This window comes from Leucoraja erinacea, chromosome 3 (genome assembly GCF_028641065.1).
Source record: "Leucoraja erinacea ecotype New England chromosome 3, Leri_hhj_1, whole genome shotgun sequence".
Classification (NCBI taxonomy): Eukaryota; Metazoa; Chordata; class Chondrichthyes; order Rajiformes; family Rajidae; genus Leucoraja; species Leucoraja erinaceus.
In genome coordinates, this window is record NC_073379.1 from 53,665,272 (window position 1) to 53,679,551 (window position 14,280).

The window sequence follows — 14,280 nt, forward strand, 5'->3', positions numbered from 1 at the left end:
AATGTCCTTTATGCAAGGCACGATCACCACTACCCAGTCGGTTCTACATGTAACTCCAGTCCTACAATTAGTGGCTGACTCAATTTCATAAGGACATCTGGAGATGGGCCATAAAGTAGCCTTGTCAGTCTCATCCACAACATAAAACATTTGTTTTCAAAGTCCTAGATGCCTCTTACCACTTCTGTTGATGTTTCTGCATGCTCTGAAGTAACATGTTCCTGGAGAGTTGTTTCAGTGAACCCCATTTTCCCACAGTAAGGACAAGTAAAAGACTGTGGCTGTTCAACTGACAAGGCTTCCCCACCGTAATACAAATCTGCAAAACAATAACGTATAGATCAATACATACAATTGCCTATTTCATGTGTGCAAATACCATAGGATATTTGTTCACCCGAAAATAACCCTAACCTGGATCTACACAAAAGTATTAAGCAAAGTTGAAAACTCAACTGTGAATACATAATGCAATTTTCACATATTTTAATATTATGAATCCTACAGCAATTTCTGAAAATATTCTCAATTGTTATGTACAAAAATAAAAATATATCCAATATTTCAAGCCTTTTAACTAGAGTAAAAGAGAATAGGGTGGGATTTGATGGACGTGAAATTACGAAAGACTGTTGAAAGAAAGGCCGAGGAAGAATAGATTAAAATAATGAAGCCTTGCAATGCACTGCCAGAGTAAATATCCAAAGCACAGATTCAATGTTCAAGAATAAATTAAATAAGTGGTTGATGGAAAAGTGTAAATGGGAATATGATACCCTGGTGTATACTTATTGTTAGGACAGAGTGGGTGGGCAAATTTTGAGTGCCTTATTGCTCATCTAATGCATTATCTACACCACACCACAAAGGGAAATTATTGTGAAAATGGGTGTTGTACAAGTAGTTGGCACTTAAGGTAATATATTTGCGCTGATAAAAAAAAAAAAAATATTTCAGTAAGGCAACCTATTAAAGCCTTTAAAAAATGACAAAGTGCTGGAGTAACTCAGCGGGTCAGGTGGCATCCCAGGAGAGGAGACATTTTGGGTTGGGACCCTTCTTCAGACTGATTATGGGAGGGGGGAAGGGGAAGAGAAAGTTGGAAGAAAGGAGGGGCAGGACAAAGCGTGGCAGGGGTTGATGGGCAGATGGTTGGGCAAAGGAATGAAAACAAAAAAAAGAGACAAAGGGATTTAAGAGTTGTGAATTATGAAGTTAGACGGAATGTGGGTGGGGGAGGGGTGAGGGGGTGCAGATACAAAAGGGGTGTATGGGAGAGAAAGGGGAGGGTGAGGGGGGTTTCTTAGAGGTTACCTAATATTGGAGAATTCAATATTCACACCTTTGAATTGCAAGTTACCCAAGCAGCATATAAGGTGCTGTTCCTCCAGGAACTGGAAGAAAGGTCAGTATGGGAATGGATGGGGATGTTTTTGTTAAATTGTAATGTATCTTTCATTGTAATATGGATTTGACCTCAAATTAAGAGACTCATGCACTAATTAAATAGTCCAGCTGAAAATGTTTCACCTGTTAGACGTTTATGAATGTATACCTCTGAATATAATCTAAAAAGGTTTCTGCTTGCTAAACAATTTTTCATGAGTGAACCAGAATGACTGGTAGTGAGCAGGTTTTAATCACAGCATCAATGATGACACCAATGCGAGTTGCATTAACGTCAAGTCATGAGAGTTTATTGTCATGTGTCCCAGATAGGACAATTAAATTCTTGTTTCTGATCCAGCACTGAATGCAGTAATGGGAGGGTACAACACATGAGCTTCAATATTTCAATTCAAACACCAAATTAATTGAACTTCCCAGACCAAGAGAGAAAGGTACAAGAGAGCTGGTGGAAAGCCAGGCAGGCATTAAAAACATAGTGAAGGTTAATTTAGTGTGTGCCACTGTCAAATTATTTTAATTTAAGACTTTATAGTTTCTAAACCTAATAATTTAAAAAGGAGCACTGCAAATATTCCTTATATGTTAACTTTAGAAAACATACACAATATACTCACCTCTTACGGTTTTTTATGACATTACAAAATGATTGAGACAGTCAAGAATATTCAGCAGTAGAGGCCGTTTAAATTCAGACATTAATATCTTATTGTTCAAGAATCAAAGCCGTGTATAACATTCTCTAAAGCATGATGTTGAATAATATTTTGGAATTAAGCTGGGAAATGGAAAATGAGCCAACCATCAATGGTGAATCAACCTTCCACGGTGTGGCAGAGTAGACTGGCCAACCTCTCATTGTGAGAACGTTGGTCAGCTGTCAGTGACAGCTGCAAGGAAGAGTCAAACTTAACTTCAGATATTTCTACAGGATGCAATCCTAACATGTAAAATGCTCCCAGATGCACATGCAGTGGTTGCTTAATTCATGCTCTGTGCGGATGCAAATGTGTAATTCTAAACCCCAGATGCACCTCATATACATTTGTTTCTTATTAAGCTGTGCACAAGCCTTTTGATTAACTATGTTTCTATTGAGAATTATGTTGTACACCATACCATTTACACGCATCTGTCAAGCTTTATCAACATGTCTTGCTTTGCCAAAGATATGATGGAAATTGCTTAATACGTTAGATAAACACAGCACTTGAGGTCCAAATTGCTGTCGGGAGACTCTTCTGCTGTATTGCAAGAAATCACTCACAACACATACATCTAATCTGAATGTCCAGTGATGTGGTGTTTTGACACCTTTAAACATATTACCAAAAGAACATTTGCTGCAGTTATGTCCTTTGGCCCTCTCTTGTCAGTTAGTGTAATGTTTAACCTGTCAGATGGGTATAGTCAGTTTTAACAGCTATTATCATAAAATGCCTTTAGACATTTTCTTGCAACCTGTATATTTTGTTATGGATAAATGATGTGGGAAGCCAGAGTGATTCTGTGCCAATAGCAATAACGACCCATGCTATGGCCATGTCATGATAATTTTTGTTCCTTCACAGAAAACATGCTTGCATAATCCAACCACATTTTTGTTTGGAAGTGGAAAGAACTAATAGAAATTGCATTAATTGCAATGTGTAAAAAGAGTTGAGATACTGGATTATAATTTTGCTGCATGTCATTGTGGTATATATCCTGTCTTGATTGGTGAATATGTTTAGTTTGTGACTTTATTTAAAGCAGAAATAATATGTGAATGCTTCATTGAGCATAATTCCGACTGGTAACTACGCACTTCGTCCGAGCACATTATCGCACGCGTCATGCAAGCCGTCCTAAATGACCACCTAAACTGTCATTTGACAACCTGAAAAGCTGCCTAGGTTGCCCGGCTGGCAACAGGGAAAAAAAGTTAAGTGAGAGCCCTGAGCTATTGTCCTACAACTGAGACACAAGCAATTGCAGATGCTAGTTTATAAAAATAAAATTGCTGGAGTAACTCAACAGGTTATGTAGTATCTCTGGTGAACATAGGTGACTTTTCGGGTTAGGACCCTTCTTCAAACTCAGGAAGAAATTCTTCCCATTATCAGGCTTCTGAACAGTCTAAACTATGGTACTGTCCGACTCACCTCTACCACATTGTGGACATCGAACTTTGTCTATGGAAATATTGTGCTACAATGCTGAGAACTATATTCTGCACTCTGTACCTTCCCCTTTGCTCCATCTATTGTACTTGAGTTTGACGTGATTATCTTTATGTACAGTATATGCTCTAATTGGATAGCATGCAAAGCAAAGCTTTTCATTGTACCTCGGTAGACGTGACAATAAACCCAAAACAAAATTGTCTGGCTCCACAAAGATTTTTCTTTTGGTTCATTTTTGTTTCAATTAACCTCTTGTCCTTACCTATACTTTAAAAAATGTTGAGATTATCCTTACTCTTGCCTGCCAGTGATGTTATGTCACCTACGATTTATTTTTAAGTATCCGCGCGCGCACCCCCCCCCCCCCACAAGCTTTTTGAGTCAAGTTGACTTTAGATTGACAAAAGAACAAACTATGAATATTTCATGAAATAAATGACATCATACAGCTAAAAAAATCTTTACAAAAAATGTTACCTGAAATGTCTCTTTGCCGAGAACTGTGTTGGCTGAACTAATTTTGGCTGCAGCCATCTTCTGCATCAATAAGGGAAGCTGGTCAGTGATTGGCCGAAACACCCCTCGGAGACTGCGTCTGATTGGCCGCTGAATGGCCGGCGCATTATGTGATTGGACACAACGCCCTTGGAGACAGCAGCTGATTGGACGGCAGGAGACCGATTTGTTGATTGGATGGGAATTTTAAGGGAAGCCGGTCGGTGATTGGACGCAACCCCCTTAGAGACAGCGGTTGATTGGCTGCCAAATAATTGGGCACAAAAAATTGAAAAACAGGAAAACAAAAAAATCGTAATTCCGATTTAAATCGGAAGAATATCATGCCTGATATATGTCAATAGGAACAGCTCATCGATCACCAAGTCCTCTACTACTCAACTACTCGAACAGGATATTATTACAAGGTCAATTGCATCTTTTTCTAAACCTTCTAGGCCAACACACGGCCCATCCAACCCTTCTTGGTAAATGCACAAGGAGGCAGATGATTGACTCATCTACACTGTGGCCATCTTGAAGACGGCACATGGTAGGAGCAACTCTCCAACCAAGCAGGATCGTTCTGACATGGAGACCATTAAGTCTGGTCTTGATGCATGTTTGTGAGTTCTGCTGATGACAGATGGCTCAGAAAACCATCTCCCAGGATTCGCCAACTGCTTCTCCTACAGACCCTAAGCCATGTGTCAAAGGTGTTTCTCTGCAGAAGCTTTTCAACAAAATTCAGGTGGTGCAGCAAGGTCCAATTGAATAAAACATTGTGTAGCAACATGGCTAGGCCCATCCTTTGCATTGATGAAGCCGAATTTTAGTTAAAAATATAAGAAGATATTAAATTGGCTTCTGGGCTAGCTTACAGCTTATATTTAGTGTCAAATTAGGCTTGCCTTAGGTTGGGGTGTGTGAGATAATAAATCCTGTAACATTGTCTCCCAAGTGACAAGCAGAGAGGAGAAGCTAGAGAGATCTCTTTGATGTAAGATGCCATAAACCAAATGGCCTATGTTTATGAGGGGCGAAGTGACGAGAGAGGAACCAGGGAAGTGGAAAGATAAGATGCCATAAACCAAATGGCCTGTGTTTATGAGGGACCAAGTGACAGAGAGGAAGCAGCGAAAGAGCTAGGGTGATCTCTTTGGAGATAAAACGACCCAAAACAAATGGCCAATGTTTTTAGTATATCTTGTACCATGTAAACAAATGCCTTTGATGTGATGCATTCTGTGGAAACCTTTTCCTGTACCTCTGACCATGACTAATGTATGTGGAATGTGCTAAGGGGACAAAAAACCCTATTTAAGGCAATGTAATTCTGTTGTTCAGGGAGGTGGACGGAGAACGGTCAAGTGTCTGCAATGGTCACTTGACTGGAATTCTCCCTCCCTTCTATCGGCCGATAATAAGTAAAGTTTTGAACTGGTCTACCAAACAGTTTGTGTGGTGTCTGTTTATTAAGAAGCGAACCTGGTTTAGTAGTTAAGAAAAATAACTTTTTCAGCATCATCAGAGAAGCAAAAACCTCAGCATGAAATGAGAATTGGTGTTTGCATAATCAGCCTCTACATATACCTTGATGCAAAGGTGGCTATCAGAATGAGTGTTATGTTAGATACATTCTATCCCCTACGCTTCCCCACTTTTTCTGAAGATCTGTACATCACAACCTGAATGACATGACCCACTGTGGATCTCCAGATGTAACAGAAGACAGCTCACATGACTGCTGCAGTGCTGAAGCAGTATATTGCACCTGCACCAGATAATAGCACCTTGCACCACATCAACAGGCGCTTACCCGCCATTAATAGGGAGCAAAGCATCCGCATTCACTTTGGCTATTAACTCCAGCTAATTATTTCCATATGTAGACATGTGACAAGTGTATGCTATGATATTAATGATTAGGATGACAATGTTGTTAACATGGTTAGTATGCTTGCAGGTAACAGTCGACATTGAAGGTGGTTGTGAAAAATTACAACAGGATATAGATCATCTGGGGAGAAGGGCCAAGAAATGGCAGATGGATTTAACTCGGACAAGCAAGAAGTGTTGTATTTCAGAACGTTAAACCAGGAAATGACTTGCACAGCAAATGGCAGGGTAATGAAGAGTATAGTAGAACAGGGAGACCTAGGGGTGCAGGTACACAGTCCCCTGTATGTGACGACACAGATTGACAGAGCGATGAAGGTAGCGCCTTGCTGCGGCACATAATCTATCTATCTATAAATAACTAAAACTTGTTATCTTCTGGTTTGTGTGGTCTTTCCATTTGCGCAAAAATGGTTCACGATAGCGCTACGATTTTTTACCAGTTCTCTCACAGTTCTCCTGTGCTGCGAGTGCACCAAGTTTTGTTCCGATCGGTTGAATGTCGTAAAAGTTAGTGAGGTTTAAAAACCTTAAAAACCACGCGTGCGCAGATCAATCTCTTCTCCTCCCTTCCAGCGCCGTGCGGGTTAGTCTCTTCCCCTGTCACTCACCGGGACGGTCCGCCTCTTCCTGCGCCATCTCGTCTTTACCTGAGCTGAGGATGGCCAGTGGAGGTTTCCAACTGGACACAATTTTCAGAGGGACACGAAACAGCCCAGCCCCAAGCAGCCCAGCGTCGGAGACCCAGCCCAGCGTCGGCGACCCAGCCCAGCCCAGAGTCGGAGATGTTGCCAAACGGAAAGCGAAGACTATGATCCCGGTGGAGAAAGACCAGCGACCAGCGCCCACTGTGAGTCCCCATCACACTGCCAATTCCAGCCACTACCCCTCTGCTCCCTCTTGCTGGCCTCCTCCCCCGTGATGCCCCCCTCTCGCTGACTCCTCCGCGTCTTTTCTCCAAGCTCACTCCCCCTCCCCCCGCCCACACGCCCCTCTGCCCCAACTCCCCCCCTCGCCCACATACCCTTCTCCCCACAACTCCCCCCGCCCACACCCCCTCAACCCCCCAGCCCCCACACCCCTCCCCCCCCCCCCCCCCCCCCACACATACCACTACACCTCCCCGTCCACACACACCCCTTCTCCCCTCCCACCCCACACCCCCCTCCCACCCCACACCCATCCTCCCCTCCCACTCCATACCCACCCCCCGTCACACACCCACTTCCCCCCCCTCCCCTCCCACACATGAAGAGGAGTGGGAGGGAGTGCTCAGGGATATGGGGAAATGAGCCGCGCCTGTGCAGTTAGGGGCTATGGGTGAGAGGTGGAATATTGCGTTGGGGAATGGGTTGCGTTGGGGGACCAGGCCTCCCGTGTGACTGGGACCCATCGGGTCCCACTTAGTCTAGTCCACTAAAAATAACCATACAGACCCCTGGTCTGTACATCTCGGCCATGGAAAACACCCATTGTCACATTTACCGTCAAGCCCCACACTCATTTTCATGTTTTAATGAGATCATACTTCATTCTTCGGAATTTGAGCATCTGCTTAATATCTCCTCACATGACTAAACCACCATCTCAGGAATCAATCTTCCTCACCTATAGCCTGCCCTTATGCTGTTGATTTGGATTCCACTACACAATTCAGCTCCAGATTTCATTAAATCTGGCCTGAACGTGGACAAATGCACTGAACTCTGCAAGTAAGGCATCCATTTTAAGCATCAAGATAGCAGTTTATCAAGTGCATCACCAAGCAGACAGGTGAATATGAATGAAGCTCAGGGACAGCTTTTCACTGACTAGAATCATAATTAACATAAGCTTTGATGGCCAACTCTGCTGCAAGCCACAATCAATGCCATCTCAGCCAAAGTATACCTAAAAAAATAATTATTTATGACATCAATTGCTTCATCAATTAAATTTTTTTTGAGCTGATGGGCATTCGATTCACAATTTCGCAATTTAAATGTTAACAATCCTATAGTTCCCCAGGAGAGGCCATGTGAATAGCTATATGTCATGTGTTATTTTGATGACTGACATCAAGAATGCATAGCTAATATTCCACACTTTTCCCCCATCTCTGTTCATGACATTGGTGGCCAATATTTCAGCCCCGAGTCCAGATCAACTCACCCCCCCCCCCCCCCACTCAAAATTCTGCCCCTTACCTACACACCAGAGGCCAAGGCAATTTTGCAGTGGTCAATCAACCTGCATGTGTTTGAGATGTGGGAGAAGACCAGAGCATCTCAAAGACACCCACAGAATCACAGTCAGAATATGCAAATTCTACACACACAGTACCAAGGGTCAGGTTTGAACAAGGGTCACTGAAGTCTTGAGACAGCAACTCTTATTAGCTGTGGCACTGTACTCATTACTAACATGTTCCCGGAATGATCACATATATCGGAGGATCCACCGAATAATACGTCCTATATCAAAACAATTGAAACTTATCTTGTAAACTCATCATGAATTCAAGATAAATGCATCTACAAGTGTTTCCACCAAGAATACTCATGAAACAATTGACAAACCGCTCAGCCCTCAAGATATAATCAACCATTATGACCATTTTATTGACAATATACCCTTCCCAACATAAATGTATTTCTATGGGCATATCAAGTTTAAGTAAATTGCTCATCCTTTCAGTGAAAGCGATAGGTACTCAGAAATCTGATTTGAGTTCTCATGTTTGTATGTATCCAAAGTCAGGTTAAAATTATGCTATTTTCTAGATTACAAAGAAGAGCAGCAAGGCAAATTTCCTGGACTGATGGTGCCTTTTCTATAGTATGCCTCTTCTGATTTAAATAATTTTTATAACAGTCAATGTGGCACTGGATTAGATAACATAACAATCATGAAATAGCATGCATCAAAAAGGGGCAAAGGATGAGGCGCAATTATGTTAAAAAAAAAAAAGGAAAGGGTGGGGGAACAAATCTAATTTTGTTGATGATTGCAATCCAGTAATCCCAGTTAGATAACATGTGGATGTGAACAGGAATAAACTGGGTATGGGATCACCCAAGTGCTTTGAGAAAGTGGTAGGTTGCCATCTAGAGTGTTTTAAGTCCCTAGGTGATCCGCTAGGCCACTCCATCTATCTATACATAACTAAAACTTTGATCTTGTTATCTTCCGGCTTGGCAGTCTTTCGGTTCGTAGCGCTAGAGGTTTGCGATAGCACTACGATTCTTTGCCAGTTCTCTCCTGTTCTCCTGTGCTGCGAGTGCACCAAGTTTCATTCCGATCGGTTGAATGTCGTAAAAGTTAGCGAGGTTTAAAAATCTTTAAAATCGCGCATGCGCAGATCGATCTCTTCTCCTGCCAGTCAGCGCCGCGCGGATTAGTCTCTTCCCCTGTCACTCCCCCCCTTCCAGTCCCATCGCATCTTTACTGGAGCTGAGGATGGCCGGCGGAGGTTTCCAACCGGACACAATTTTCGGAGGGACCCGAAGTAGCAGCCCCAAGCAGCCCAGCGCCGGAGACCCAACCCAGCCCAGCGTCGGAGACCCAGCCAAGCCCAGCCCAGAGTCAGAGGCCCAGCCAGCCCGTAGTCGGAGATGTCGCCAAACAGAAAGCAGAGACTGATCCCGGCGGAGAACGACCAGCGCCCGCTAATTCCAGCCACCACCCCTCTGGTCCCCCTCGCTGGCTCCTCCCCCCTCTCCCCCATGGCTCTTCCCCCCTTTTTTCTCTGAGCTCACTCCCCCCGCCTACACACCCCTCTCCCCGCACAACCCACCCCAGCCACACACCCCTCACCCCCACAAGCCCCCCAGCCCACACACACCCCCCCCGCCCCCACAACTCCCCCCTCCCCGACAACTGCCCCCCCCCCCCCACACTGCGACAAACCCCCCCCCACAAACAGTTTATAATAATTGACAATGGTGGATTTAAATACAATTCAGATCTGATAAACCTTCCATGAAATAACGGGGAAGGCTAAATGATGTGTATACTGACATTCAAAAGACCTTCAAGTGTTTCTAATTGATGAAGCCATAACCAAAGCCCCTGGTAATATGGATTCGTAATGCACTGCGAGCTGGCAGAAGCAAACAGTGGTTTATCATACTGGAGGGATAGGTGTTCTTTTTAATACATATATTTTGATCCATATTTTGAACGAGACTTTGGCAGATCATAATTAATTTCAATACTTTAAAATAATACAAAGTCAAAAGTGTGATGGTTAGCACCAGATGTCAGGAAGATACAGGCAGATAAGTGGCATTTAAGTTTTAATGCAATAAATTAAGGAGACAAAAAATGAAGAGAAGCTATTGCAACTTTAAGAAAACAATGGAACTCTGGCTTTACAGACACATGGAATACAGAAGCAAGGGAGTACATGGAAAACGTTTACTGATTAGGCTTCTGCTGTAGCATTATCCAATTTGGGGCTCAACATTTACCAACATACTGAAAAGGATAAAGCAGAGATTTACCAGAATGGCATAAGCAATGAGTGTTTTGAGACAAGAACAGCTGGGAGTGTAAGTTAACGGGGGTTCAATAGACAATAGAAAATAGACAATAGGTGCCAGAGTAGGCAATTCGGCCCTTCGAACTAGCACCGCCATTCAATGTGAACATGGCTGATCATCCCCAATCAGTACCCCGTTCCTCTCTTCTCCCCATATCCCATGACTCCGCTATCTTTAAGAGCCCTATATAGCTCTCTCTTGAAAGTATCCAGATAACACTGGCCTCCACTCTGAAGCCGAGAATTCCATAGACTCACAACTCTCTGTGTGAAAAAGTGTTTCCTCTTCTCCGTTCTAAATGGATTACCCCTTATTCTTAAACTGTGGCCCCTGGTTCTGGACTCCCCCAACATCAGGAACATGTTTAATAATCTTATATGTTTCAACAAAATCCTTAATAATCTTATATGTTTCAACAAGATCCCCTCTCATTCATCTAAATTCCAGAGTATACAAGCCCAGCCGCTCCATTCTCTCAGCATATGACAGTCCCACCATCCCGGGAATTAACCTTGTAAACCTACGTTGCACTCTCTCAATAGCAAGAATGTCCTTCCTCAAATTAGGGGACCAAAACTGCACACAATACTCCAGATGTGGTCTCACTAGGGCCCTGTACAGCCTTAGAAGGAGCTCTTTGCTCCAATAGTCAACTCCTCTTGTTGCAAAATCCAACATGCCATTCGCTTTCTTCGCTGCCTGCTGTACCTGCATGCTTACTTTCATTGACTGATGAACAAGGGCCCCCAGATCCAGTTGTACTTCTCCTTTTCCCAACTTGACACCATTTAGATAATAATCTACCTTCCTGTTTTTGCTACCAAAGTGGATAACCTCACATTTATCCACATTAAACTGCACCTGACATGCATCTGCCCACTCACGAAACCTGTTCAGGTCAAAATTGTCCGGGTTCAAAATTATAAATTGATACAGAAACCAGCCAGATGCATATATTGAGATAACTGGCAAAAGTATTGTTCGGGGAATTAGGCGACGGTGGGAGAAAGAGCACGAAGGGTTTTTGTGATGGGTAAATGAGAAATTGTTTTAAAGTCACTTTTTATAACAAGCAGAATGCAATGCCATGAAACAAATGGAATCGTCACCAATAGCAATTTTTAAATGGGAATTATATGTATAGGTAAAAGGGAAACAAGAGCAACGGAAACAAGAGCAACGGAAAGGGAGCTTTTAAAAGAGTCAGTGGCAGGTGCATGGAATATGTTGCTAGAGGTGGTGATGGAAGTCGATATGATATTGGAGTTTAAAAGGCTTTTAAATAGGCACATGAATATCAGGGAAAAGAGGGATGTGGATCACATGCAGGCACAGGAGATTAACGAGTTTAACTTGATATCATGTTCAGAATAGACATAGTGGGCTTAAGGGCCTATTCCTGGTGTGTACTGTTCTATGTTTAAGATGCATTCGTATATAGCCCTCCCATGTGGCATTTTCAACTTTTCTTCTTTGTATAGGAGTAGCTCATAAACAGTCTTTTTCAATTTAGAATATATTTCCTCGGGTATCAATTTGATTCCAATCCATGGAGGAGAACTAAGTAAATCAATATGCTTTACAATCCAAATAACCCAAGGTTTCAAAAACAAAAGTCTGAACTTCTTGGCAATCTTTGGGTTTACTGGTGAACTTTTAATCTTAAATTTGAAAAGATTAAAATGTGTACATATATAAACTGAGGCCCAAAAATGCAAATTGAAATTTGAAGCACAATTTTAGTTAATTCTACTTTTCTTGATCCAATTAGTATGTCAATCATCTGCAGAGAAGGTGACTACAAATAGAATTTCTGTTTTTCAACAATACCCACAGAAAATGGTTTACCTTATTATTATTTTTGTATCCATCGTTTATATGCTGCATTAAAATTATATTCACTCTATGAAAACTAACCGTCCGGAATTTCAATATTTCTAAACACAACCAAGTAATCTCAATGTTCAATGGACAATTTTCAGAGAGAAGATGCGCACACTAAACAGACAACTTTTAAATACGATGATTAAAAACATGGTCATTTAGCCTTGAAGAGATTAAGATTAGCTGGCATTTTTTTTACAGCCCTCCATAATGTTTGGGACAAAGACCCATCATTTATTTATTTGCCTCCGTACTCCACAATTTGAGATTTGTAATAGAAAAAAAATTCATATGAGGTTAAAGTGCACATTGTCAGATATTATTAAAGGGTATTTTTATACCTTTTGGTTTCACCATGTAGAAATTACAGCTGTGTTTATACATACAGGCATCATAATGTTTGGGACACATTGCTTCACAGGTGTTTGTTATTGCTTAGGTGTGTTTAATTGCCTCCTTAATGCAGGTATAAGAGAGCTCTCAGCACCTCGTCTTTCCTCCAGTCTTTCCATCACCTTTGGAAACTTTTATTGCTGTTTAACAACATGAGGCCCAAAGTTGTGCCAATGAAAGTCAAATAAGTCATTATGAGACTGAGAAACAAGAATAAAACTGTTAGAGACATCAGCCAAACCTTAGGCTTACCAAAATCAACTGTTTGGAACATCATTAAGAAGAAAGAGAGCACTGGTGAACTTACTAATCGCAAAGGGACTGGCAGGCCAAGGAAGACCTCCACAGCTGATGACAGAAGAATTCTCTCTATAATAAAGAAAAATCCCCAAACACCTGTCCGACAGATCAGAAACACCCTTCAGGAGTCAGGTGTGGATTTGTCAATGATCACTGTCCGCAGAAGACTTCATGAATAGAAATACAGAGGCCACATTGCGAAATGCAAACCACCGGTTAGCCGCAAAAATAGGATGGCCAGGTTAGTTTGCCAAGAAGACGAAAATTAACTTATTTCAGAGTGATGGCAAGAGCAAAGTATAGAGGAGAGAAGGGACTGCCCAAGATCCAAAGCATACCACCTCATCTGTGAAACACAGTGGTGGGGTTGTTATGGCCTGGGCATGTATGGCTGCTGAAGGTACTGGCTCACTTATCTTCATTGATGATACAACTGCTGATGGTAGTAGCATAATTAATTCTGAAGTGTCTAGACACATCCTATCTGCTCAAGTTCAAACAAATGCCTTAAAACTCATTCGCCGGCCGTTCATTCAACAGCAAGACAATGATCCCATACAGACTGCTAAAGCAACAAAGGAGTTTTTCAAAGCTAAAGAATTGTCAATTCTTGAGTGGCCAAGTCAATCACCCGATCTGAACCCAATTGAGCATGCCTTTTATATGCTGAAGAGAAAACTGAAGGGGACTAGCCCCCAAAACAAGCATAAGCTAAAGATGGCTGCAATACAGGCCTGGCTGAGCATCACCAGAGCAGACACCCAGCAACTGATGATGTCCATGAATTGCAGATTTCAAGCAGTCATTGCATGCAAAGGATATGCAACAAAATACTAAACATGACTACTTTCATTTACATGACATTGCTGTGTCCCAAACATTATGGTGCCCTGAAATGGGGGGGGGGGGGACTATGTATAAACACTGCTGTAATTTCTACGCGGTGAAACCAAACTGTATAAAAATGGCCTTTTGTGGCGGGGACTGGCAGGAGTCCAGCCAAAAAGGTTGTGTGCTCTAGAATTGTTCATTCTTCTGCATACAGCTCCCTACTCCTCAGCTGAGACGGGCGTTGCCCGGCCTTAAATAACAACTCAGATACCGACCCCATGACTCGCGCCTCCCCCACCAAGACGCCGCCCTCTAGAGCCGATGGTTCGTCGTGACCTTGGGTTGGTATAAGGTGCCGCCACATGACCCTCCCCAGAACCAGA

At 42.5% G+C, this 14,280-nt stretch overlaps 1 protein-coding gene across 1 annotated transcript in view; it reads right to left on the minus strand.

Moving 5' to 3' along the window:
• Nucleotides 1-14,280, minus strand: part of kcmf1 (potassium channel modulatory factor 1) — a 106,135-nt gene that overhangs the window by 27,420 nt on the left and 64,435 nt on the right. The window contains exon 3 of the mRNA XM_055632695.1: nucleotides 180-319. Coding sequence (XP_055488670.1) covers nucleotides 180-319 — 140 coding nt within the window. The remainder of the gene's footprint in view (nucleotides 1-179; nucleotides 320-14,280) is intronic.